Below are 24,407 nucleotides of genomic sequence, written 5' to 3'. Positions count from 1 at the left end.
CTTTATAGCACCATGTTTCTCAACCAATCTCCCAAAATAATGAAAGTGATTGCTTTTAAAATTTATGTATTTTGTGGAATGTTGTATTTTAACTTGGATTCATGAACCTTAACTGAACTTTCTACAGCATTTTTGCTAGTAAGGAATGTAACTGATGTTTAAGAGTCGATAGAACGGGGATTTCAAGAAAAACATGAGGTAGTACAGTAGCTAATTAAAGTGATATAAAGTTACTAAAACTTTCTCTGTTCTTCATATATGCTGTGATTATTGATGAAAAAGCAGTAGTATTTAAAGTACTATTTTGAGCATTTTTTGAATGTGGATAAATAAAAAATTAAGAAAATCCAAATTATGGGTTGTATAACTAGAAATGCACGTTTCAAACACTGTTACTGGAATTTCTTGACTCAGTTACTCTTGGATGGAGAAAGTGTGGGGCTTCTTTAAGTATCTGGGTAGAGCAGATTTCAACTTTCTTGAGTAATGTGTCCCTGCTACCTGAAGTCATGAAAGAGGTGAGAGCAGAGCTGTTAACTACCAGCAGTGTGAGTAAAGGGTCAGTCAGTTACCAGCTGTGTTGAATGAAGTGGGGAGATGATATGACTTCTCTTAGTACACTCTTCTAGGAAGGCTTTTGTCTTGGTGTCCTCTTCTTGTAATAGTGTTCTAGTTAATATGAGTTAGGATGGTAAAGCAGCTTTGTACTTCATTCTTGTCTTCCCCTTCAAGTTCTGCTGCCTGCAGCATAGTTCTGCACTGTGCTCATGTTGTTCTCAAGGCCATCCTGGGTCCTTTGGTCAGACGCTGGAAAGTCAGCAAAATATCTGTCATCTGTTTTCCCAGCTTCCATACAGAATGAATTCAGTGTGTTCTAGTGGTTGGGATGTTCTCATTCCTATTAATATATATTAGGATTTTGGAGTTTGGTCATTTTTACAAGAATAACAAAAACTATTAAACTGACCAGCAGTGGTCCTTGGCCTTCCATGGCAGTAAAGAGCTTTTGCAGCTGAGGGTTTTGGTCATCCACAGAAGGCTATTATTACAACTATAGTCTGGTGCCCTACATACTGTATGCCACAAGAGAACCACAAGCACTGAGATTTGCCAAAGCCCACAGATATTATTTGTTAAAAAAATCAAGTCATAAATGTTTCTTAGTGATTTGGTGAATAGGGATATCTCCCAGTTTAGTAGTCTCTCTCTTTAATTCTTTACACCAGACTGAGGTTTTATGGGAAACAATTTCTCTTTCACAAAGGTATTCCCCTTTCTGTAGCTTTCTCTCCCTTTTTTTTTTTTTTTTTTTTTTTTTCTTTTTTCCCCTGCAAGCTTGTAACTTCTTTAAGGGCTCTTCATCTTCTCATCTGCTCATTGTCCACAAGGGGAGCATTCTGGAATCTGCTGATCAGTCTTTAGGGAACATTCAGTAGTTCTGTCACACAGATTCCTTGTCTGTAGACTTATATTTTCAAGGAGCTAGTGACTTAGCTGTAACCTCTGGAAGCCTGCATTTGGTTTTAATTCTGGCTAATATCTGTGTATGTTTTCACAAAACACTTAGTTTTTAGTATTAATAGTATTTAGTCTGTGTTTTGTAACCTTTACTTGATTAGCTGTGTTCAGCCATCTGTTCCTTGTAATGTTTGATGGTACTTGGAAATTTCATCAGAAAGTAAGGTAAGGGCAAAATCTCAGAGTATTAAATTGATCTAACAAAAATGCCCTAGTGTGGGTTGGCAGAGAAGGAGAAAAAGCTGCTGCTAGCATTTGTTTGGCGCTTTGGAAGCTGAGGGGTAACGTGGTAGCTCACTTTGTGGCAAAAGGCTGTGATCTCCTCAAACAGTCTACTCAGAAGACCAGGAAAAATATGTGGAAGATGTGGGTGGAAACCAGATGTACCAGCTTTCAAATGCAGAAGGCAAACTGTAGGAAAATATGTTTCTTACTTGTCATGTTTTCATGATGAAATAAAGCAGAAGTAAGACTGTTGAAACACAGATTCTTCTGTAAGGACTAGTCTGCATCAAATCTGGTATTAGAGTAAGAATTACCTTTCTTAGTGCAGAATAGTGAACTTGAAAAAAAGGCTTTTATTCTGGAAATTGTAATATAGTTGAAAAAAGACAAAAGGAGTTAATGGTTTTGCATCATGGTTGTGTCATGTTTTGTGACGAAGACATGCTTCTGAGGTGTTCTTTGAAAGTTCTTGCAATATATGTTACTGCAGAGATAAATATCTTGGATTGATGATGATCTTGCAAGTACATCAGTACTTGTACATCAGTAATGTGGGTACTTTGCATGTGAACATTTGCTTTAGTTGGTGTATGCTATTTTAAATATTTTAATATTTTTATTTTTAATATTTTTAATTTTAATATTTAATAATAAAATATAATATCAATATATAAATTTTTAATATTTACTATTTAGTATTTAATATTTTTTAAAAATATTTTTTAATATTTGCGCCTTATTTTTCTGAAATATTTGTATAAATGCTAGGGATACTGACTTTGGTAAAGTGTTCTAAGGTTGTTGAAGGAAAATCACTGTAATTATAGTGCAATGGATAGTTTCGAATCAAGGAAGAATATTCAAATACTTAAGATGTTCCAGTTGAAACTCACAAGTAAATACAGTACTGCCCAAATTGAACATCTGCATTTGAGCTATTTGGAGAGGTAGTTGCACCCAGAGCCCGAAAGTTATACAGTATAATTAAAATTGCTTGGGCTTTTCATAGAGTCACTTAGGCTAGGTTTAACACCATGAAGTCCAACCATTATTAAGCTCTAAATATTTTCTAATAAAAATACAAAACCAAAATCCTGTAAATACAAACATTTGTAAAATTAAAAAAAAAAATACTATAACTGATACTTCACAGCAGAGATTCTTTTAAAAACTGTGGATGAGGTTATAAATAGTCTTCACTGTTTCGTTTATACTGTTGTATAATTACCTTTGAATTACTGTTGTAGCTCTCTTCTCATTCCTCGTACTGGATGCTGCCCAGTGTCCTGATCTGCCCTCTCCTTCCTGCATTTTCAGCCTCTGTAGACTTGATAACATGGGACTAAAAAGAAGGAATTTGCCTGGAGCACCGTTCTGTCATGGTTCTGGTTTTGCTGGTGTTAACACCAGTAGAGTTATCCTTGTTACCAGTCTTACTCTCCTTTTGAGTAACCAAACAGAAGATTGGGTGTGTAACCTAAGAGAAAACCCGACAACCTTTTTTGACTGTTCTGGGCTATCAGGGAGGTCTTCTCTTTTTGGGTTTCTTTTTATTTTCTTTCTTGCTTTCTTGCTTGTTTTTGTTCGGATGGCCCTGTGTCCAGTTTCCTTTCTAGCCTTTAGTTGCATTCCTACCCACTTCCCTTTGTCATTCTATCCCCTCTTTAGTGAGATAGCTGATCCTTCCACTGGAGCCCTGTGCTTTGTTAGTGTGAAAGTCGTGGATGCTTCTGCCCGGCTTTGGCAGAAGGGAAAGCCCAGCTGTTCTTTCCAGGCCCTAAAGACTTCTCTCTACTACATTTCCATGTATGCTGTGATAGAAAAGTTGAACTTGATGAGCCTTGTGGGACCCTTCCAACTCAGGATGTTCCATGATGCTAATTAGGGGAAGTAGATAAGTAGATCTAATTACTCCAAAGTGTAAATCAGCCAAGAAGCACTTTTTTACAAGTATTTGAGTTAGTTTTCTGTTTTGACCTGCTGCTCACTCACTTCGTGGTTGGATGCATGATAATGATGATATATGATGGGAATGGGTGAAGGTAATGCAGGACTGGTACGACTTCCCTTTTGGTGACAGGTGGCAACCCACTTGCTTAACTGTATCTGCATTTGTACTCTGTGTACTCCATGCACCGGTATAGCCAAGCTGAGTTTAGAAAAAGATAGTGTGAGGAGCAGAAGTTTAGGCTGTAATTTGAGCCAGTGGTACTCATGATCCTTCAGTCTTTCTTCCTGTCCTAGTCTCACTGAATTCCCTCATATGGGTGGCTTTGGAGTTACACAGTGAACTGGATCAGGGAATTTACCTAGGTGAAAAATTGCCTAACAGGAAATTTACTTGCCTTTAAAGGGAATTAACTTCCCCTTTTATTCACCGCAGGGCTGCAGAGCCTGTCTGTGTGGGAGAGGGCAGGAAGGCTGCAGTGCCAGCTTGCTTTGACTGGAGTGAGTGGCACATAGCGTGGTTCCTGCCATCAGTTCCTGCCATCAGCTGAACTGATTTGTCCTGTTTACAAAACATGCTTGGAAGTTTTCTGATAGCTTTGTCTTCTCTGTAGCCTATGTACTGTACCAAGTGTTTGGTACAGTAATTGCACTGAAATTACTCTGAAAAACATTTAAATTAAGGATATTTGTGATATTTTATCTGTAAAATAATGTATTTGTAGAAATATGATATTTGTAATATTTTAATATGAAAATCAGAGCATGGAAGCAAATCTAAGTCATGAGCTATTTGTTTTTACTGTTTTTGTTGTATGTACAGAATAGAGGAGTTTTTTTCCTGATGTAGAAATACTAAGAAGGATATTTTTGAGGAGAAATGTCTTTAGTTCAGATTCTGTATCTTGCTCATTGTAATCCTCTGTCGTTGCCAGATACCACTAGTAATATCACATTACTGTGTAATCTTGTAATCTCTTAGCATTAGTAAACTTTAAAAGATGATGATTTAAGAATGACAGATGTTGGTTTTGGTTGTTTTCTATGCAGAAGGAATCAAAATGCTCTGAAAAATAGTGTTTGAGAGCTGTAGGTAACTTAAAACCTGCTTCTTTCTTTAGTTTCAATATATTGCTCTTTTACTTTTTCTTCATTTCATCTCCTTTTCTTTTTAATAAGTGATTTTAAACTGAAATGATTGTCACCCAAAATAACTCTGTCTGAGGGTAGAATTTTCATAGTGTGACCATCCCAACTGGTGCTATTCTGAAATGTGATATCAACTTGAAAGGATGAATAAATAGCGTGTTTGAAGATGAAAACCAGGTATTTGGTATAACTGCATTGGACTATACAGTGTTCTGAGCAAATGTCCTTTAAAGGGTTTTAAACTCAGAAACTGAGAAGTAAAAAACTGTTCCTGATAAATTCTCATCCCGTCATTTTGAAGAAAGTGGATTTGGAAAAGCAGTATTTTTTTTTTCATAATGGTCGGTGTTTATTCTAAATCACTAGCTGTACTTAAGAGAATTCTGGACACAACTGAAAGCAAACTACATCTTTACTTTTAAATATAGAAATCGGGCAGCAGCATTTCTTCTTTTTAAGTCGGATTCCTCAATGAAAAAGCTCCTAGATCCTCCATTGAAGAGACTTTGTTTTCTTCTGAAGAACTGAAGTCTTCCACATAGCCATACAAGTTCTAGGTTGTGCTGTAATATGTGCTCTTTTTCTCAGCTTGGTGTCAGTGAATGAAAGAATACATACAGATCACGTGCATAGAAAAATACTAGTATCCAGAAGTAAGTGTTTAACTGCTGTGCTGTCAGTATGCAGATTTTTTATTCAGTAAGGCAGAAATTCAAATGGGCTGCCAGAGTTTGCTTCTTTATTTTTGGTTCATAGTGCACATTAAACAGAGTAGAAACATTCAGGATAATACTCCTATTTGTATCTGAGCAAATTTTGGACTTGCCATGCTTTTGATCCGTGTGGTCCTTTCATGGTGCTTTCTGCTGCTGTTTGTGACAGTTTTAGTGTACTCCTGTATGTTATATAAACAATGCTGTGTCAGTTCTTCAGATAGACTTTTTCTGATGTCTGATGTATAAATAACATCTTTTTTCAAAATTATCTTTTCTTTCACTCTTGCAGAAAACTCCAAGCTGAGACATGTAGAAAAAGATGTTTTGATTCCACAAATAATGAGGGATCGAGCCAAGGAACTGTGTTCAGATAAGGTGCAAGGTAAGAGTCAAATATTCATTAGGAGATCAGATGTACTCACTTTTGTGCTCTGAATATAATCCTTGTTTTTGAAATCATGTAGTCAGAGAATTAATGTGTGATCTCCATCTTATCCGTTCACTGTGAAACCAGTATTGAAGCATATAAATCTGCTGTGTGGGCTTTGGCTGCTTGGGGATGGGGACTGTTTTCCAAAATGACTTGTTCTCAAGGGCTGTAGAATTTAGTAAGATTAAAACAAAACTTTTCACATCTCAGTCTGGTGGTGACAGAGCAGCGCAGGAGTTACTGTGTTTCTGTGTGAAGTATTTAATACTTATATAAATTCAATTGCTTTGTGCAAACCTTCAGTTAAGGCATCTCTCATTATAATGAATTTGTTTAAATATTCCCAACTTATTGCATCCTTTCCTTGCTCCAGCATTGAAATGGTCCATGCACATAAAGATACACATGTTACTAGATAGATGTTGAAATAGGGTGAAGCAGTGCACTTCTGCTTTCATTTTTCTTTTGAAGAGTACTGGAAATAACTCTTTAAAGTGGTGTCACCACCTCTGCTGGGAGCTACTTACACACAGCCAAGAATGCTGCTATAAGAGGGATGTAAGAATGGATGAAAAGCCAGGGAATTATTCTGTGCATGTGTCAGCTTTCAGTAGAGAGCATTTGCATCTGGTCATCCAGGTCTGCGTTCTTTAAACTTTTTTAGTTCATGCATCCCGTCAGTAAAAGATTTCTGACTGCACAATCCCAGTATAGGTGTATTCATTTATAAATGATGTACTTGTATGCTATGTTCATTATAAAACAAAAATAGAAGTTAAAAAAGGATGAGATAAAGATGAAATAAGCAGTACTTTAAAATATTTTTAAGCTATCTATCAATCTAAAAAACATTACTATTAACAACTGTGCTTTTTATTGAGGTCTATATAATCTATATATATGTGTGTCATAGTTTTTAAAATCTTTAACACTTTGATGTAGGAATTTGAATACCTGATTCTAAGTTCAGTTTATTTCAACACTTGATCTTTAAGGGTGTTATGCCTGGAAAAGATACTTTACAAAGACCCATGGATCCTCATGGAAGTACACAGTTGCTTGCTAAATTTTACTTAATTATACTAATTTCTCAGTCCTATCCACAAGTTTTGCAAGTGTTTTGCTTGAAATTGGGATAAGAAATTATCTTCTCCCCCGATGTCAATCAGTTTTTCTTCCAAACTAACAAGAAGTGTTTTCAATCCCCTAAAAGTCTCCTCGGAAGATTTTTAACAGATTAGAAAGCTCTGTTTATATACTTCTAAAGTATACCGATATAGGAGGTTTTTGTAGGTGACACACATTTTGTTCACCAACAAAACCAAACCAGAAATTACATAATTAGGTGAACATATCCAAACACCTATTTTCAAAATACTTTTTCCAAAGCACAAGTTTCTTTTGCAACGGAGTTGTTTCTTACTCATTGTTAAAATGACACCTTCATATTGAAGGGATACATTGAGTGTTTAGTTTTTGGAAATTCCGGCTAGATAGTAAACTGCTTGCAGCCGCTTGTCATCACCAAAAAGGTCAGTAGATTTGGAGCACTTGTCAAACCTGTCACATTTTTTTTAGAAAAGACAACTCTTTTAAGCATTTTGCCACAAGTTATCCAGAGAATGAACTCCGTGGTACCAGGGATTTTCATGGCCTCTCCCCATCTCATTACGACGAAGTGTAGTAAAGATGCCACAGTTTGAAGGGCTTGTTTTGTGAAGTTATAACATTGATGTCATCCTGTAGCACACTGTGCACTCTTGGCTCCAACTACTTTGCTGCAATAGCTCACTCCTGGTGGTGCAGTGGAGGAGTGAAGGAGTTTCATGTGCGGTGCTCTCTTTGTAGCCTTAGTCTGGAATCCCTTTTTTATTCCAGTCAAAGCAGCCACTCCGTAAGTAGCTACATTTGCACAGTTTTTCCATAATACATTGGTTTTTATTCAAGAATCCACTTCCTGTTGAGAATAGATCTTCTCCAGTACATCTTTCCTTCAGTGGCTCACAAAAACAAAAAATTAAAAACTGTGCATTTCATTGTTGAAATGCAAATACCACAAGGTGTGAAAAGTGCAAAACTTCTGTACTTTCACACAACTGTATAGCAACTGTATATACACTCCCACGCTGTGTAACTTGTTTTAACACCTGTTTCTTCAAATCTTCATCTGTGTCTTCTGTGCATCTTCCAACAGTATTTACTGACAAAGGAGTGCATTTCAGTTTGTTGCCATATTGTTTTCTCTGAATTATTTCAACGACTTTAACCGAGGCAGGATGAACAATTGTTTCCCCAATGGCATGTGGCTTTTGTGTGTTTTGCTGCTATTTAAGAAACTTCAAAGGAAGTTTCTGGAGTTTTATCGCTAGGGCACTCTATGACTAGAGTCATGGCTAGGTAAAGTGGACCAGTGTATTTTTGAGCAGCTGCTTTTAGAGGTTCTCCAAAAATATAAAAAAGTAGTGTTACAGTAATATCTGCCAGAGGAAAGTGGCATTGTGTAACAGGTGCCTTCCAGTGCTGCCAGAAGTACTTAACAGACTTTTTTTTTTTCATTTGAACAATAGTTGAATCATTTTTACTTTGAACTCTATACCTGTTGGGGAAAAAAAATGAAAAACAATTTCAGTAGTGTGGTTCATTTGAAAGAAGATGTTGGTTAAAAGTATTTTGAGAGCTTGCTATTTTGATAATAATTGTTAGAGGTTAACCAAAGGGACAGTGTGTATGTATTTTTCTCCTCTGAGCTTTGTGTGACGTGAGGACCTTGCAGCTTCTCCATCTTTTTTCTTCCATAAATTTTAAAGCCAAATATTGGTTTTTCTCTTTCTGTGATGTCAAGCAAAATTCTAATTTCTTCCTTCTTTCTCCTGTATAGAATTTAGTTTTTTTTATCTTGAGGAAAATGATGTTTGTGGACATCTATCTCCCTGTCATTCCTCTGTCACCTGTAAGCCAGCTTTGATCAAATTGGGTGAAAGTTAGAAGTGGAAACTGAGTATTTCTGAAACAATTTTTTTAATCAAATAGGCGAGCAAAACCCCACATTAATACCTCTATTTAAATAGAAAGGTGGTAGCAGAGCTTCAGTTATTTTCTTGTACACCTTTTCATCTGGGTGGAGGGGAGAGACCAAACCATGGGAAATTAAGCTTAAGCAGTTTTATGATCAGTAGATTTACCATCTCATAAATCCATTGTGAGATTATTCCTGGAATGAATTTGTCTCGTTAGTACACAGGGATAGGTGTTAATCAGTAAATAGGCTATGATTTTTTATGCTGTAAACAATTATAAGCTATGAACATAAGCTGTGTAATTAAGTAATCAAAGCTCTTGCGACTTAGTTTGTGTGCTGTGGAGTGTACACACGTGCATGAAATAGAGTTGTTTACACTGAGGGCAGAGATACTCATTTAACTTGCTCTCAATGTAGGATTTTTCTGCTTTATGTTAAGTTCATGTTTCCGAAACTCCTATTAGTAGACCTCTGTTTCTTTTTGTCTTTAGGAAATTGTGATAAATGCGTGGGTAGTGTAGGAAATAAGGCTATTCCACATGTAAGGGCCCTTACAATTGGCTTGATCAGGCTGGGTTCACATGTGTCCCTATGGGGAGCCCCTATACATTCAATAGTGCTCTGCATGAGCACAGGGGTCCATCTGTACCCAGGCCAGAGCCTTAGCCTGCAGCTATACCACCTAGAGCTGTGTGCTTATCAGAGCTAATAATGCAAGTAATGACAGCCTGGCCAGCACTTGTTCCAGAGGCGTCCAGGGAAAAGAAACCCCAAGCGTTACAAAAATAAATAAAAAAATAAAGGGTTTGTTAACTTAAGAAGTGATCCTGCTGCCCTAGTGCTCGGTTAAATGGGTGGCTCATTGCTGTGCTTGGTTGTTAGCCTACCAAAATGGCTCAGGGAAGGAAATAACCGTGGGAAGTATGTCCACCTAAAAATTTTTAAGAACAATTGAATATTGTGTGTGGTCGTATTTTGTTTTACTTGGATTATTTAAATTTGCTTACAAATTTTTTTTTTCCGATTGTTCCAGTACAAGTCCTTGTGTGAGCTGCATGTTTCTTAAGAATTTTGTAGCTCTCAGTTTCAGAATGATTTTTGTGTGATTTAAGATTTTCAAACACTTTTTTTCAGTGAAAATGGATGTATAGTAATTTTGTTAACTTGGGTAGTAATTCTCTTTAACATGCTTTTTGGGAAACATTAGTCAATTTTCTGTGACCATTATGTAAATATGCTGTATTCTGTTCATATCCATGTTCTGTATGTGTGTATGTGAAATTGTGGGCAAAACCCAATTGTTTTTGACAACAATTGAAATTGTTGTCAAAAAACAAGCAAACAAAAACCCGAGAAATGGCATGCAGGAAGGTTTCACTGTATTTTTGCAAACTGTAGCATGAGTTTGCCTGAAATAATATTAAATGATACATTTCTGTATCAGCATGTCCTTGCATTTCAAACCTAAGTGACTAAAAGGATCATTTCTTAGCCATTGCCTCGCTTATTGCTTTTATGAAATAATTTCTTAAGCAAGCATTTTTCTTGTTCTGCTTTAATTTCCAGTTATAAAATTTAAATATGAATAAGCTTCTTCAAAGCAAAATCATAGCAAATTTCAGGAACCTGGAGTTAGCGTTTTTAATCAGAATGGTGACCTTTAGCACATCAAAAGTTCTGTAGTTTGATCCAGCTGTGCTTTGCTTTCCATGACTCCATGCTCTAAAACTAGGGACAGTCATGGAAAAAACTGCAGGAACTGTGGTTGATTCTTGGTAATTTTTACTATTGAGTGACTTTGAGATGTTGTGGCTTTAGACTCTGAAGAAGTTGTCTTGAATTGAGATCCCAAAAAGAAATTACTGGGTCACAGAGTCATTCATTAAATTAATTCTATATTATATTTATCATAAATGTTTTGTATATTTGTTGTATTGTAAAGCATTTCTGCCCACCTTCCAAAACTTCACAACCTTTTTTTTCTGGGAGACCAACTTGTTCCAGAGACAAGGGGTTTAAGTTCTGAACTTCTTTCCTCTGAATTTTGTTGTCTGCTACTGTCACATCATCTGGATTTGTGCCTTTAAGGTCACAAAGAGGGACCTGCAGACATCTTCTGTAACTGAGACTGCTTTGTAAGGTTGAAGGATTCAAATGGGAAATAGACCTACATGCTTTTCAAGGTGACTGCAGGGACAGGTGGCTCAACTCAACCTGGTTCTGCCTTTGGAAAGATGGTGAATTAAATGTAGCCATTTCTTATTTTAAGCATATTCTGGGAGACATCCGTTTGATCAAGATGACAAGTTGTTCTGTCTTTTAAAAAAAAATATTAATCTATTTTAAATTTTTTATGAAGGTGACACAAGGAAGATATTTCTGCATGGGCTGAGTTGAGGACCTTCACTGAAAACACTGTTGTGTTGGTTCTGTTGTCTGTAGGAGCTGTGTAATTCAAGCAACTGGAGTTACATTGCTGAAAAAATCTCATGATACTTGGCAGGGCTTTAAAAATGGTTTGGAAAGTGTGGCTGGAAAAGGACATTTCCAAGCAACCACCCTCCTCCCATTCTGCAGATTTCCCATTAGCCCTCTCCTCCTCGGGGCTCATGTTGATACTTAGTGAAGATGATGGGATGCAACACTACTGCAGGCTTCTCTACAGTTGAGCATGACCAGTGTCATCCGGAGTTTTGATAATGCACACTTAACTCAACAGTCCTGTCACTGACATTATCTCTGTCCCCGTAGGGGCCACCTGCTCTAGACCATGACCCTTACACCTGACATAGCAAGGTCCATAAATCCAAAGAAATTTCTGATTGAACTACATGTGGTGCTGTATATTTAAATGCCCAAGCACACCTTTAGATATTCCTTCTCAAAAAACCATTCTTTTTAATACTTTCCTGTCAGAAATGCAGATAATGAAACATGTGAAATCCTTTACAAGTTTTGCTTGATGTTGCTCACTTTCTGTGGTATTGCAGATCGAGTTCTTTTAGTTGTTGCCAGCCCTTGTTGAACGCTGAGAGAGGATTAACCTGTTGGTACCTACAGTTCTGACATCATAAGATGCTATGACTGATAGTAGAGGGAAATTACATGACAGCCCTACTTAAAAATTTTGATGAATGTTCTTGTCTTAGCAGATAAAAACTAAAGTCACCCTTTACAGCTGAACTTTGCTCACCCACTTTGCATCATTGTGAAAATATATATTGTCCTTATAATGTTTTTTTTTTTCAAGTTCACATCTCCTAGGAGTTTCGGGGAGCACAGTGATCTTCTAATTGACCAAAGCAAAAAGAACAAGTGACTGATAAAAATCAGCGAGTTAACATGACAGCTACTGGTACTTTTTTAAAATTGAGTTGCTGTGATCAGAAATTGCTTACATGTGCTTATGTCCATATTATTCAGAATTTGGTAGAAAGCCTGAGAGGTTACAGTGGAAGAATCACACATTTTTTATAACCACAATAGCCTTCTCTTAGGAGGATGAAAAAAATGCATTATTATCTGCAACTCTGTTTTTGTAAGAGGAAGATTAATATAATTTGAGAACATAGTTCAATTCAGCAACAGAACTGCAGGTAGAGAATGGAGGAAAACTGTTGTCCTCTGTTGCTGTGTTTATTATCTGAATATTGAAGTATATTATAGTTATATTGTGTGCGACCACATGACCCTGTATGAAACTGTTGATATTACATTATGTTGTATGTGTTGTGCAGTTGTCAGTTACTTAAATTATTTTAGATGTTTTGATAGTGTAGTTATATTTAGTACTGGTAGTAAATTGCTGTGAGCTTTTTTCCTGGCTACTTTTCCTTGAGAGTAAGACGCCAAATTTTTATATGATGTTCTTGTTTGCACACAAGCTTTTATTTTGGAAAAAAATTGTTTAATGCTATATATTTCCAATGAACATTTACTCTCATCTCATTTAACTGCATGAATTAATACAATCTCTAGTGGGATTGTGGTATATTGAGCTTTCCTCCAACAAACTTTGCAGAGTGAACAGCTATATGTAAATTAGAATTTGAAGAAATGAGATTCTAGATTTGTGTGTGTGTTTGTTTGAATGATTACAGCATTAACTACTCTAAGCTAATTCATTGAAAAGAAATATAAGGGCATATTGTCTTGCTTGGTGATAGAAATTGCAGTGTTCTAACTAGTTTTGAGGACTTTGAAGAAAATGTTCAAGGAGGGAACTTTCCTGGTTTGAATATTTTTGTTCTTCCCCCGTCCATGTCCTTTCACAACCCAGCTGATGACAAGAAATGGGTCAGACTGCTAGCTTTACCACTGCGACTTAGTTGTGTAGGGTATTTTAGTTTTTTATTTTTTTTATTTATTAGGGAATGGAACAGCTTTTACAGGGACAAAGAGAAATGAAATCACTTTCAGTGAAAGAAAGAGGCCTCATTATAGCCACCAACAGCAGTTATTGACAGCTACACTTCCTATTAACAAGGAGCATTTAAGAGTTTGGCTGTTGGATCTTTGGACTTGATCTAATTTGCTAGCATTAATTAGTTTCTTTTGAGCACAGACACTTGGTGCTCACAGCTATAGATTTAGAGGACTAATTAGGATAGAAAATTGAACAGAATGGGGTAAGGCATTAACCTTCAACCATTACCAGCTGGGGCTCTGATAAAGACCACAGAGTCCAAATGCTCCTATTCATGCAAAGAGTACTCTAATGAATATCAATTTCAGCCAGGTTGCCGTATCTTACAAGCCCTGTCTTGATTTTGCTTCTCTTACCTGGTAGAGCTTTTTTGTATAGATATTAAAATGATACTGGTAGTTCAGAGCTCATAGATGCCTCAAGAGATTACCTGTGTTTTGTCCAGTCTTTCAATTTGTTTTTCTTAAATTACAGATTTCATTGGTTTCCAGCTAAGATCTTGAATTTCAAATTGATTTCCTTGTTCAGCATAAATATATTAACATAGCCCAGATTAATTACATATTCTTAACAAATGCTGGTTTAAATGGAGGATGCCTGTGTGTTTTTGGATTATCGTAGTACCTGGTAGTAATATCCATGACAAGAGCACTCCCCAAGCTAACTGCTGAAAGTCGAACAGTAGGATTGCTTCTTTTGCAGCACTTATGGTGAGATGCATTTATTGTATTATGGTATTCTGTTGGTAATCCAGTTTTAGGAGGAAAACTATTCTTCCAGACTGGATTAATGTGTTTTAACATCTGCAGAATGGGAATGCTTTAACTGTATATAAGGAAAGAAAAAAAAAAACCTAATTGCCTTTGTCCTTTTGTATAAATTCTTGGATCGTTAGAAGAGTTGAACTTGAAATTAAGCATAAGAATCATCAGTTGTTTTTATCCTTTAGTCATATTGCTACTCCCTGACAAACTCACCATTAAAGCTGAATCATTGTTGCTGTCTTTATTTGACTTCTGTACCTGAAAATTCTTTGCCTACTGATGAGAGAAGTTTAAAGGTGTCTTCTCTATCATAATTTCTCCACACTTGTTTTTTTCAGGAATGACAGTGGCATTGATGTATATGACTTTTATGTGCTCTGTTTCCAGTTCTCCACTAGTACACTCTACAGTGTTAGCTGAATAGTTGGTTTTGTGTCTTAGGGTCCTGGTGAGGTGAGATTGCCACAACTGTAAAAATAGAGAAATTCAACCTTTCCTCTACTGACCTTGGGGTGTTCATGGTACTTAGATCAGTCTTTAGGGGATCGTATGAGGTGAGTGTCTGTAGTGGAGGAGACATGGTCAAGTTCTCCCAACAAAAGGGCGAGGGTACTGTTCTAGCCACTGACTAATACCTTTTCCCAGATGTTACATATAGTGTTTGCTGATCCTGTAGTTTTCTTTCCCATCTGACACATTTTGATTCTTCTATGTCAGTCATTCTTATTACCAGCAAGTGATACAAACTTGGGATTCTCTAAGGGGTTTTTTGCATCCATTCTATTGATGGTGACGATAACCTCTGGGTGCAGTGTCGGAGTGTTACAGTGAGGTGTTACTGTGGCGTAGGTGGACAGAGCAATGGCAGCTCTGTGACTCAGAGGAGCGGTTATTTTTGCTGCCTGTCTTTAACAATGTATGAAGTAGTTGCTCTGCAGTTTTGCATTATACACCCCTCTTAGATAGTACATTCAACAGTTACACAGTTAGCACTTAGTGTAAATAAATACTTTTAACAGGTCATGCTATATTCCCATTGCCTGTGTATAAATATTTATGTTGTATATGAATTAATAAGATTACCCTGGGGTTAGTTTCACACAGAAAATAGGTTATTTTTCAGCTATTGAAGTCAGAATGTGTTGTATAGGTACCATTAGGTTCAGCAGTGGAAAATAAAACTTAGCTCAGTCAAAAAGTTGCTACTGTGTATTCAGAAATACAATAAAGAGTATTCAGGCAGCCTAAAAGAAATATATTGTCCTGTATTCGGCATAAAGTGACAGGGGAAAGCTTCTGTCCATTCTTTAGATAGCACATGAAGTTGACAAATGTATTTGCCAAAGATAATAGCTTTTCCAAATCTCAGAAATTGAAATAAAGCTCAACAGAAGTTAATTCTAAAAGGAAATCAGAATAGGATTTGTGGTTTTACTTAATGCTTTGGTTTAACGAGACAGTGGATTATGAGAGCTGTAGTTTTGATCTCCTGTATGTTGGAGACCTGTACCTGTTGTACATATCTTTGTGTAGAATGTTGTGACTCGGCAGTACCAGTCCAAAAAAAGGGGGCAGGAATCACAAGTCTTATCAGGCAACAAAGGGAACACAAATACGGTTTGGAAAATACACGTGCTTTCTACAAGACGTGGTGTTCTAAGTGTTCTTCATGCTTTTTGGTATAAGTGTTGTTCATTGTTTTCTGAAAACAATAAAATATCAAATTTTCATCCTGTTTTGGGATGAAAACATTTTAAGCTTTTTTTTTCCATGCAGAGCAGTAGTTCTAAAGACTGCTTAGCTCAAACTGAGTGAATTGTCCCTCTAGCACTTAATTCTTTGATGTAGTAGTTAATGTGTCCTGGAGTAACAGCACTGACAATACGCAAGTGGATTTTTTATTAGAGACATGCTGAATAAAACTGTGTTCTTGTACATTATTTTTCAGGTCCTTCTAATAACAAGAAAAATAATCCCCTTCTTTCCCACCCCCAAAGTTAGTTTTGTTGCCATTTTAATGCTTCTAGTAGTTGTCTCTATGGTGCTGCATAGAAAAAGAGTAAGGAGATCTGTGCTCTGGAGTGTTTTTCTTAAAGGTCTGATGCCTAAGAAGGGAGTAAAGGCTACAGTATTGAAAGCCCATAAAACACTTGTGCTGTATTGTCATTCCCCTGAATTTTATTTTTAACAGTCCTGCAGAAAAGAGCGCCTGGAACGTTTGCTGCCTTAAATCAGGATGGATGCCTCTACAGGAAGTGTAATCATGTAACAGAAGGTGGGAGGTGTTTTGGATGAGGAATCAAAAGCTGCAGAGCTGGTCACAGGGTAGGAAAGGGAAAGATCAAGGAATGCTAGAGCTGTACAGAGCTTTCGAGGTATGGATGAGGCTTTAAATTTATGATCAGGGAACAAGAAATTTAGCTGCTGTAGCTTAGATTTGAGAGGGATACTAGTAAAGGATTTGAAAGGAAGGAAGGTAGTCATTCTGATGGCATCATGAGTAGGAAAGGAACTTACATGAAGAATTTTGAAGAAGATAATGTAGAAGACTTGTGCATGAAAATTTCCCTTGGATGGAGTGGACAGATTTTTCTCTTAGTATTTATCCATTCTATTGGGAAGGAACTGAAAAGGTTGTACAGAATTTGGGACTTTAATTATGATATTAAGAGATCTACCTTCTTACTTTTTTCCTAAAATTATTTTAAAAAAAGTTTTCTTGAAGTCAGTAATGCCTTTTTTTTTGGGCTTCTGATATTCAAGGTCAGTATTTCCTTGTATCACTTTTACCGCCTCTAATGTTTTACACCTTATCGTTTTCTTTCTTTCTGGCTGTGATCTGGAATCTCTCAAGGAGGTTCTAGTTATTCTCCTTTTCCCCCCTCCTCAATATACACTAAATATGCCCTTCAAGCTTTCAGATTAACAACATATTTCAAGGGTGTTTCAATAGTCCTTTTTGAAGCACAAAATCACATTTATTGGCATGTTTGCATGCCACATTTGATACAGGTCCTGCTTTGTTCCCTGGTGACAGAAATGTACTCTTTGCTGTAATGGGATGCTCGTGAAGTTGGTGAAAATAAAGCACTGCGAAGTTGTGGCTTGAGATGTAGTCTCACCTATGGCTGTAGACTGTCAGACTTATAAAAAGTTATTTTAAGACATAGCTAATGTTTGCAAAAAGAACTTCTGAATGCTATGGTTTAATATGTAGGAAATGTACAGAAAGTGTGTAATGTGGAAAGACAGAGAGAGTTGAAAGTAGGACTCTTGATGCAATCTAGACTGGTCTAACTGAGCTTCAAAAGCATGAACTTGAGTTCTGTGAAATGCTTACGAAACCTGAGTGCCCTTGGAGGGCACATTTATCAAGCATGAAAGTCTGCAAAGGACTTTGGGGAGATACTCTCTTGGGGCCATACCTAGTATGCCTGTGTTTGTCCTGTAATCTGGTTAATGTTTCAGCTACTATAGACAGCCTGTTCCAGCACTTAGTTTTATTTTACCATTCAAAGAATGCTTTTTGCTTTCTAAGTTTTTTTGGGATTTAATGCCTAAACTAACTTTTCTTTGTATATCAAGCAATTTATGTTCTCAGACATTGGACAGATTCCTGACAGTGATCTGAATAAAAACAGGACTTTAAACAGAAGAAGTAGGATGATCTGATTGATGGTAAACAGGCAAAAGGGAAAAAAAAAAATAAAAGACTTATTCAGTAACTGTCCTGGAAAACTACTTCTATTAGAGTCCCTGAAATGGCTTAGGGAAGGTTTTGAACCCTGAGATTCCAGAGTTGTTTTCAGGAGCATGAAGAATTTTAAACACAAACCCGCAAAATCTTTAATACTGTGATGTTAAAAATGACATTTAAATTCTCAGGGAGAACTCGTGCTTTCAGATTGAAGAAAGTTATATCTGGTAAACAAGAATGACCACAGTCTGCAACTTCAAACTTTGTTGCTCATTACTATTTTCCTGCCTTTGGGGTGGGGTGATAATTTTCTGCAGTGACTTTGACAGCCCAGTCAAAATGATTCATAAGGCCAGTGGTGAAAAGAACTCTTTATTTTTCTCTGGTGTGAATAATTTTTGTCATTTCTGATCTGTCCTGATTTCCTCCTTGTGCTTCTTTGCATGTCTTTTCTGAGTGGTTTGGGGTTTTTTATGTTAAATGTAGGCTTCAGCATGTATCTAGTTAATGAGCAGAAACTTACCTTTGCTTTCCATAGAATATGGAAAAGAGGAATATAAAAGAATGGATAGCATTTGGGGTTATTTAACTTAAGATTTAATTAGTAATTAACTAATCTTTAATCGGGTGCTAGAAGAGGTCGCAGCTTCTCTGATGTCTTTAATGACTTACATCAAAAGTCCTATGTTTAAAATATTTTATATTAGCTGTGTGTAACTATGCTTCATGACAGTTGAGTAATTAATGGTTCTTCAGCTTCTTCTTTGTAATAGAGGTGTCCTCATACTTTTGAAAACTATTCCAAATTTAAGGAAATTAAAAAGCATGTTCATGTGTGTGTGATGATTTTTTATATTTTATTTTATACATTCCAAACAGCTTGGGGAGGTTTTGAGTTCTTTGTGGGGAGTGAGAATGGTGTGCAAAAGACGCTTTTGCTTCAGTGAGACTGTTGTGTAAGTTAATTTTGATATGCTGCGCCTGTTGAGTAACTATAAAACTTCAGCAGTTTTAAACCAAAATACTGTTGGGGGAATCTGACTTCTTCACTCTCCTGTCAAATTCATGCGAATACTACTTACTGGCTGTGAACAAACCATCGAGAAATATTCATTGTTGGGCAGAGAATACTTAGTAAATTACAACCCCAAAAAATAATTTTGTCACTTCTATAGAAGGAAGATATTTAACAGAGTTGCAGACTTTTGCTTTGCCTACCTTCTCCCACCAGTAATTCAGATGAACACTTCTGGTCTCATGATTTTTTTTTCTGCAGTGGTTTCAGTGCCGTGCTGTTTGTTCCATACCTGATGTTACAGATCTCTGTGGCCCTGATGCTTGAGTTCCAATGACTTGACTTGCCTGAAAGCTAATTCAGACACTCTAATAAAGAGGAGAAATAATCGCCTCTGTGAATGTGTTAACAGTACTTAAAGGTAACAGTGGGTTACCTTTGGGTTGTGTTACCAGGTTCAGCCAGATGGGTTTCACATAAGCAGTAAATTGTAACAGTGACTGCAATTCTTTTGTGTGACGCAGGTAGAATCCCCTTGTTTCTAATGTAATATAAACGCTGTCTTAAGTTTGATTGTAAAGTTGATACACTGATGTCTGGGTTCTGCTGTGTTATAAAGAGATCTGGTACTTAACAATCTTTTTTGTGTTCAGACCTGAACTGATTTTATTTGGGCATTTTTGTACTAACAGTTGTCAAGTCCTCAGGTCTCTAAGCCTTGGCTGAACTTGTGACAAAAAAGTCAGAATGAACACCTAAAGCTTTCAAACAATCAGAGGGGATGAATCTGAGTAAGAAACAGTCTTCCTCTTCTCCGTTCTGCAGTCTTTCAGAGCTCAAGGGGGTAGAAGTTACTTCATCCTGTGTTGCTGTAGGACACAAAAGAAAGATGAAAGATTCTAAATATTTCAGAAGGCAAAGAGTATAGAAAAGGCTTTATTGTCTAATTGTTACTACTTTTTATAAGGTGTTCTGATACAGACTCAACATAATTTGTGAATAGGAACTACACCTCTCTAATTCTGTTGGTGAAACTAGAGAAACAGCAGAACACCGCCTGGAGAAAGATTGTTTTGAGAAGAAGCTTTCTTGAGAACTTTCTCGTTGGGAAAAAGCTAGCAGCTGCTAGCAGGCTAAAATCTCTTCAGACTTAGATCAGGCCCACAATCCTGTTCTGCAGTTTTCAGAGCAGAGATCCCTATAAGTGGAACACCCTTGGCTACTTATATCAGCTCCTCAAACTCCTCCTTTGATTTTTGGTTACGTCATATAGAATGAGAGACATCTCATCCCAGTTGCAGTTCTCTTTCTTTTCCCTGTCCCCTTACCCCTTCCTTGTCAAGGCTCTAGGAAACAAAGACAGGAAAGTACTTTCAGAATCAGGTTTGGGTGGGAGATGGAAATTTTGGGTGGCTAAAATGAGGTAAAGTGTATTCTACTGGTAGTCAGTCTCTATTCAGATATGTAAATGGAGATAAGACCAGAAATGAAGGAGAACTGTCATGATCAAAGCATATGGGACTTGCATTAAGCAAGGATGGCAGTGGTATCAGTTTTTGTTTGGGTATTTGATCTTCTGCAAAAGCCATGTAGAAACCCTTGGACTTTGCAAGCATTTCCTAAGAGTTCCTTTGAGTTGTTTTTTTCCTTTGTCTCTGGTGGCTTCCACATCTTGGGAATCCCTTGGGTTTGTTAGTGCTTTCTCTAACATTAAGCATGAACGTGTCTGCAGGTTCTGTGCTGGTGTGGACTGGCAGGATAGTAAGTGTCTTTCAGCTCCCAACAAGATCTGGTTGGGAGTCGGGGAAAGGCAGTTGATGCTTGCTGGTTCATGGCAAACATGGCTCAGCTGGAGACTGATTACAAAATTTGGGAAGAGCATTTGTAATTGAATGTAGGCTTTTTACTTTTATGGCTCCAATTACTTTTTTTTTTTTAACTTTCACCATTGGCAGCAGTCCTGGACTCTAAATAAAGACCAAAATATATATGAAGCTATTATTCATAAATATTTTGATATCTTTTTTCCTATTTTCATCACTTTTTTTTTTTTTTTTTTTTTTTTTTTTTTTTTTTTTTTTTTTTTTTTTTTTTTGTTCAGCAGGTATATAAGGCTGAAATCTTGGCATGTAGGGGAAAACAGACAAATAATCTGAACAGTGTAAACTTTGATTCATAAATTTGAGACTTGCAACCAGACTGCTGTACAAGAAAACAGATGCCATGCAATAAATTAATACTAAGCTGAATAATAAACAAGATGTATTGTTAAAGGTCTTTAATGCAAAGAAAGTGATTTCAGACTTTCATATGCTTGTTTTCTCTCTTTGTTTAAATGAAGCCTTTGCATGTGTTTTCTTTATTGTTCTCTTTTGCGCACATTTGAGCTTTGTTGGGTTGAGGGCTCCGGCTCTGGTTGGGCAGTGGTGATTAACTTACACTAAATAGGCAGCAATAATGTGATTTGAGAATGAAAAGGATTCATTTCTTTTAAACGAGGGGAAAAAAACCCAAGGTTGAAGGAAATAGTTTACATAATCTGTAAACTAGTTAAGGAGCTGAATATTTATGCAGGTTGAAATTGAAGCTTAGTTGCCCTCTAGGGGTTTTACATTAATACAGCATATGCTAGCTTTTGGGTGGTTTTTTCTTCTTTCAGAATAAAGGTGAGACAAGTCTTTGGAAAAAACTTACATGCTGACAAAGCTGTGGTGGTCGAGGCATGTGTATATCTGCATTCAGTGAGTAAAACTCATTTAGTTCAAAACCTGGAAAATGGAGGAAAGATTTTTAGCCAGATTAGGTTCTTTATGATTTCGTTGTACCAGTGGAGAATGCACTCACAGTCAACCAGTCATAGCACTGACGTCCCAGCCTGGAAAGGTCCTTACTTTAGTCTTAAGAAAACAGAAGACAAAAAGTCACAGGGGGTTGTAATGGCAGTACCAGGACCCTCAGTCAGTTTCTGCTCATGTTCCAGCTGCTGAATGCTGCTTCAAATGCTTGTGTCCTCAGCTGCCACTGACTAATGCACAGGGGTCTTCTGTCACTTCTGGTATTACAGCAGGTTGTGCCCTGGATATTTGTCTGTGATTGAGTGTGTTAGACATAAACTTTGTCTCCTCCTTTAGAAAGCAATTGACAAAACCACTTGCTTGGGTAGGCGTGAGGCATGTGATATTTCATTGGAAGTACTGTCATGCCATAGGAAGAAGTGTGACAAATGGCTTCTAAACTGGAGCTACGTATACATATCCTCTTGTCTTAAATTTAGTATCTCCTTTGCCAACGATTTTGTAGCAGATGCACTGTTAACATACTTATTTGAACAATTGCTAAATAAATTCATAAGAGTTTGGTTGCTTTTCTAAAAATGGAAACCACATTTATGTGATTATTTTTGCTGTTTCTTTCATAACACTGTTGATACTGTATTACTCTATAATGTTTTTGCATCAAAAACAAGATAATTGGAGTGGGCAGAAGAGACGCACTTAAACAACCACTGCCAAACTTGAATCACTCTGCATACAGCTTGAGGAGCACTTTGTAATCAGCTTTTGGAAGGTAGAGTGGTGTCCCCGAGGCTTCAGTGTACCAAACCACACCTGGATTTGTGCTAGTAAAGTCAATGGTTTTATACAGATTTTTATGCCATCTCCCGATTAAGCTTTACACTGAAAAACAGTTTCCCTCTTCTGAGGGGTAGTTGCTGGTGGATTTTGTTTTCTTTGTAAATTTATCAAAGACTTGTTTGCTAATCTCCTGTCTACCAGTATTTTATTGTCTTCAAAATTATAATTTCTGCCCTGAGGAAATGTACCAGATTATTGCAGTCCTTTATTTAAAACATTTTACAGAAGATGAAAGATAAATGTGACACAGTTACTACCAAATTTCCAGAGATTGCTGAGTTTTGATAGGTGTGCTTTCCTGCATGGTTTCAAGTCATCTTGTCAAAATCATGAAATGAATAGGGTAGTTTGTAATTCTAACTGCCTCCGTAGTCAATGATGCAGTTTTATTTGAAAAAGTAAGTTTGCATACTTTATCACACTGCACAATTGCAAAGGGTCAAGTTACTCTTCACTGTCCACTTCAGAATATGGACACAGCAGATTTTTTCCTCCCACACCCCCCCCCCCCCCCAAAAAAAAAAAAAAAAAAAAAAATTAGCACTTTGGTTTTGTCATCCTTACTAGCACTGAGTAGTACCTCATTCAGCAGGAATTCTTCAGCAGGAATTCTTCGTGGTGAAGAATTCCTGCCTCCACACCAGCCTATGTCTAGTCACTTTTGGAAAAAAGAGATTAAACATATACTGCAAAGTAGGGTAAGTACATGATAACCGTTTTGGAGATGTTGGAACAGTGGTTGGGCATGAATTGTGACATGTGAGGGAAGGTTACTTCCTCTTTTAGTAACTATAAATATTTTACAGTCTGTATATTGGGGATATTCTATATTCTCAAAAGACCTGAGATTTTGACCCTATTCTGTGCGCCCCATCTTGCCGTCACCCTCCAGCTGGAACTCTGGAACCAGTTTCACTTTTGCTTAGAGAATATTTTGTTTAATTCAGAGAAGTGAGAACTACTATTACTGCTACCACCAACAACCTTCGGTGTTGGAACTCTGAGTTAAATAGGTAGTTTTGGAAATCCTTAAATTGATCTGGGGCAGGGGGAAAGGAAGAATCCCTGACACAGCGCGGTGTGACTGAGAGCTGGTGTCATGGTGGAATTGGTGGGCAAACGCCTCCTCAGGAGTTATATAAATGCCCTGCTCTACCCCCACCGTGTGGTAGAAGGACATTACTGTTACTGCTTCCATTCCGTGAAGCTCTGCTTTTGAGAAATAGATACATTTTGCCTTTGGAGTTCAGCTGGAGTCAGTGTCTATGGGACAGAGGGATGGGATGTTGTTTCTTTAAGTCACCTGTTACCAGAACCTCTCAGCTGTCCCTGCGTGGCTCGGCAGCTCCCGGGCGAGGCGGGTGGACAAGCGGTGGTGAGGCTGCACTGCACAGCTCAAGTTGGATGCACTTGTTTATACAAAAGCAGGCAGTGACAGACAGTAGCCATGGGGGAACTTGCATTTGTTCCAGTTCTGCCTCTTCCAGCGCCTGGTATGGTAACGCTTCATGTCAGGGATACTTACTGCAGGGTGGGAGGAAAATTAGATCAAGTCAGTCTTAAAGGAAGCAGTTGTTCAAAACCAGTGCAGTTTAGCCAGGTGGCTGTGCTTGCTGGGCGTGCTTTACCTGAAGCCTCATAGAGAAGGTGATGCTTGTACTTGACAAAAACATTCCTCAAGCGGGTTTCTTTAGTGGACAAGTCATGATTTACCCAAATAAACTGCTTCACAGCAATGTGCTTGCTTTGCTTAAAAGGGTAGACTTTTGTAATTCCACTAGGAAGAAAAGGAGCTCTGCTCCTCTTGAAAAATCTGCCTTGACTGACAAAGTAGTCACTGTAAAGCCTTATACGTAATAGTTACGC

At 37.3% G+C, this 24,407-nt stretch overlaps 1 protein-coding gene across 1 annotated transcript in view; it reads left to right on the top strand.

Moving 5' to 3' along the window:
* The window catches only part of CMC1 (C-X9-C motif containing 1), a 42,505-nt gene that overhangs the window by 6,867 nt on the left and 11,231 nt on the right, over positions 1 to 24,407 (top strand). The window contains exon 2 of the mRNA XM_040055366.2: positions 5,845 to 5,937. Coding sequence (XP_039911300.1) covers positions 5,845 to 5,937 — 93 coding nt within the window. The remainder of the gene's footprint in view (positions 1 to 5,844; positions 5,938 to 24,407) is intronic.

Source organism: Hirundo rustica, chromosome 1 (genome assembly GCF_015227805.2).
Source record: "Hirundo rustica isolate bHirRus1 chromosome 1, bHirRus1.pri.v3, whole genome shotgun sequence".
Classification (NCBI taxonomy): domain Eukaryota; kingdom Metazoa; phylum Chordata; class Aves; order Passeriformes; family Hirundinidae; genus Hirundo; species Hirundo rustica.
This window is presented reverse-complemented; position numbering and strand designations above follow the sequence as displayed.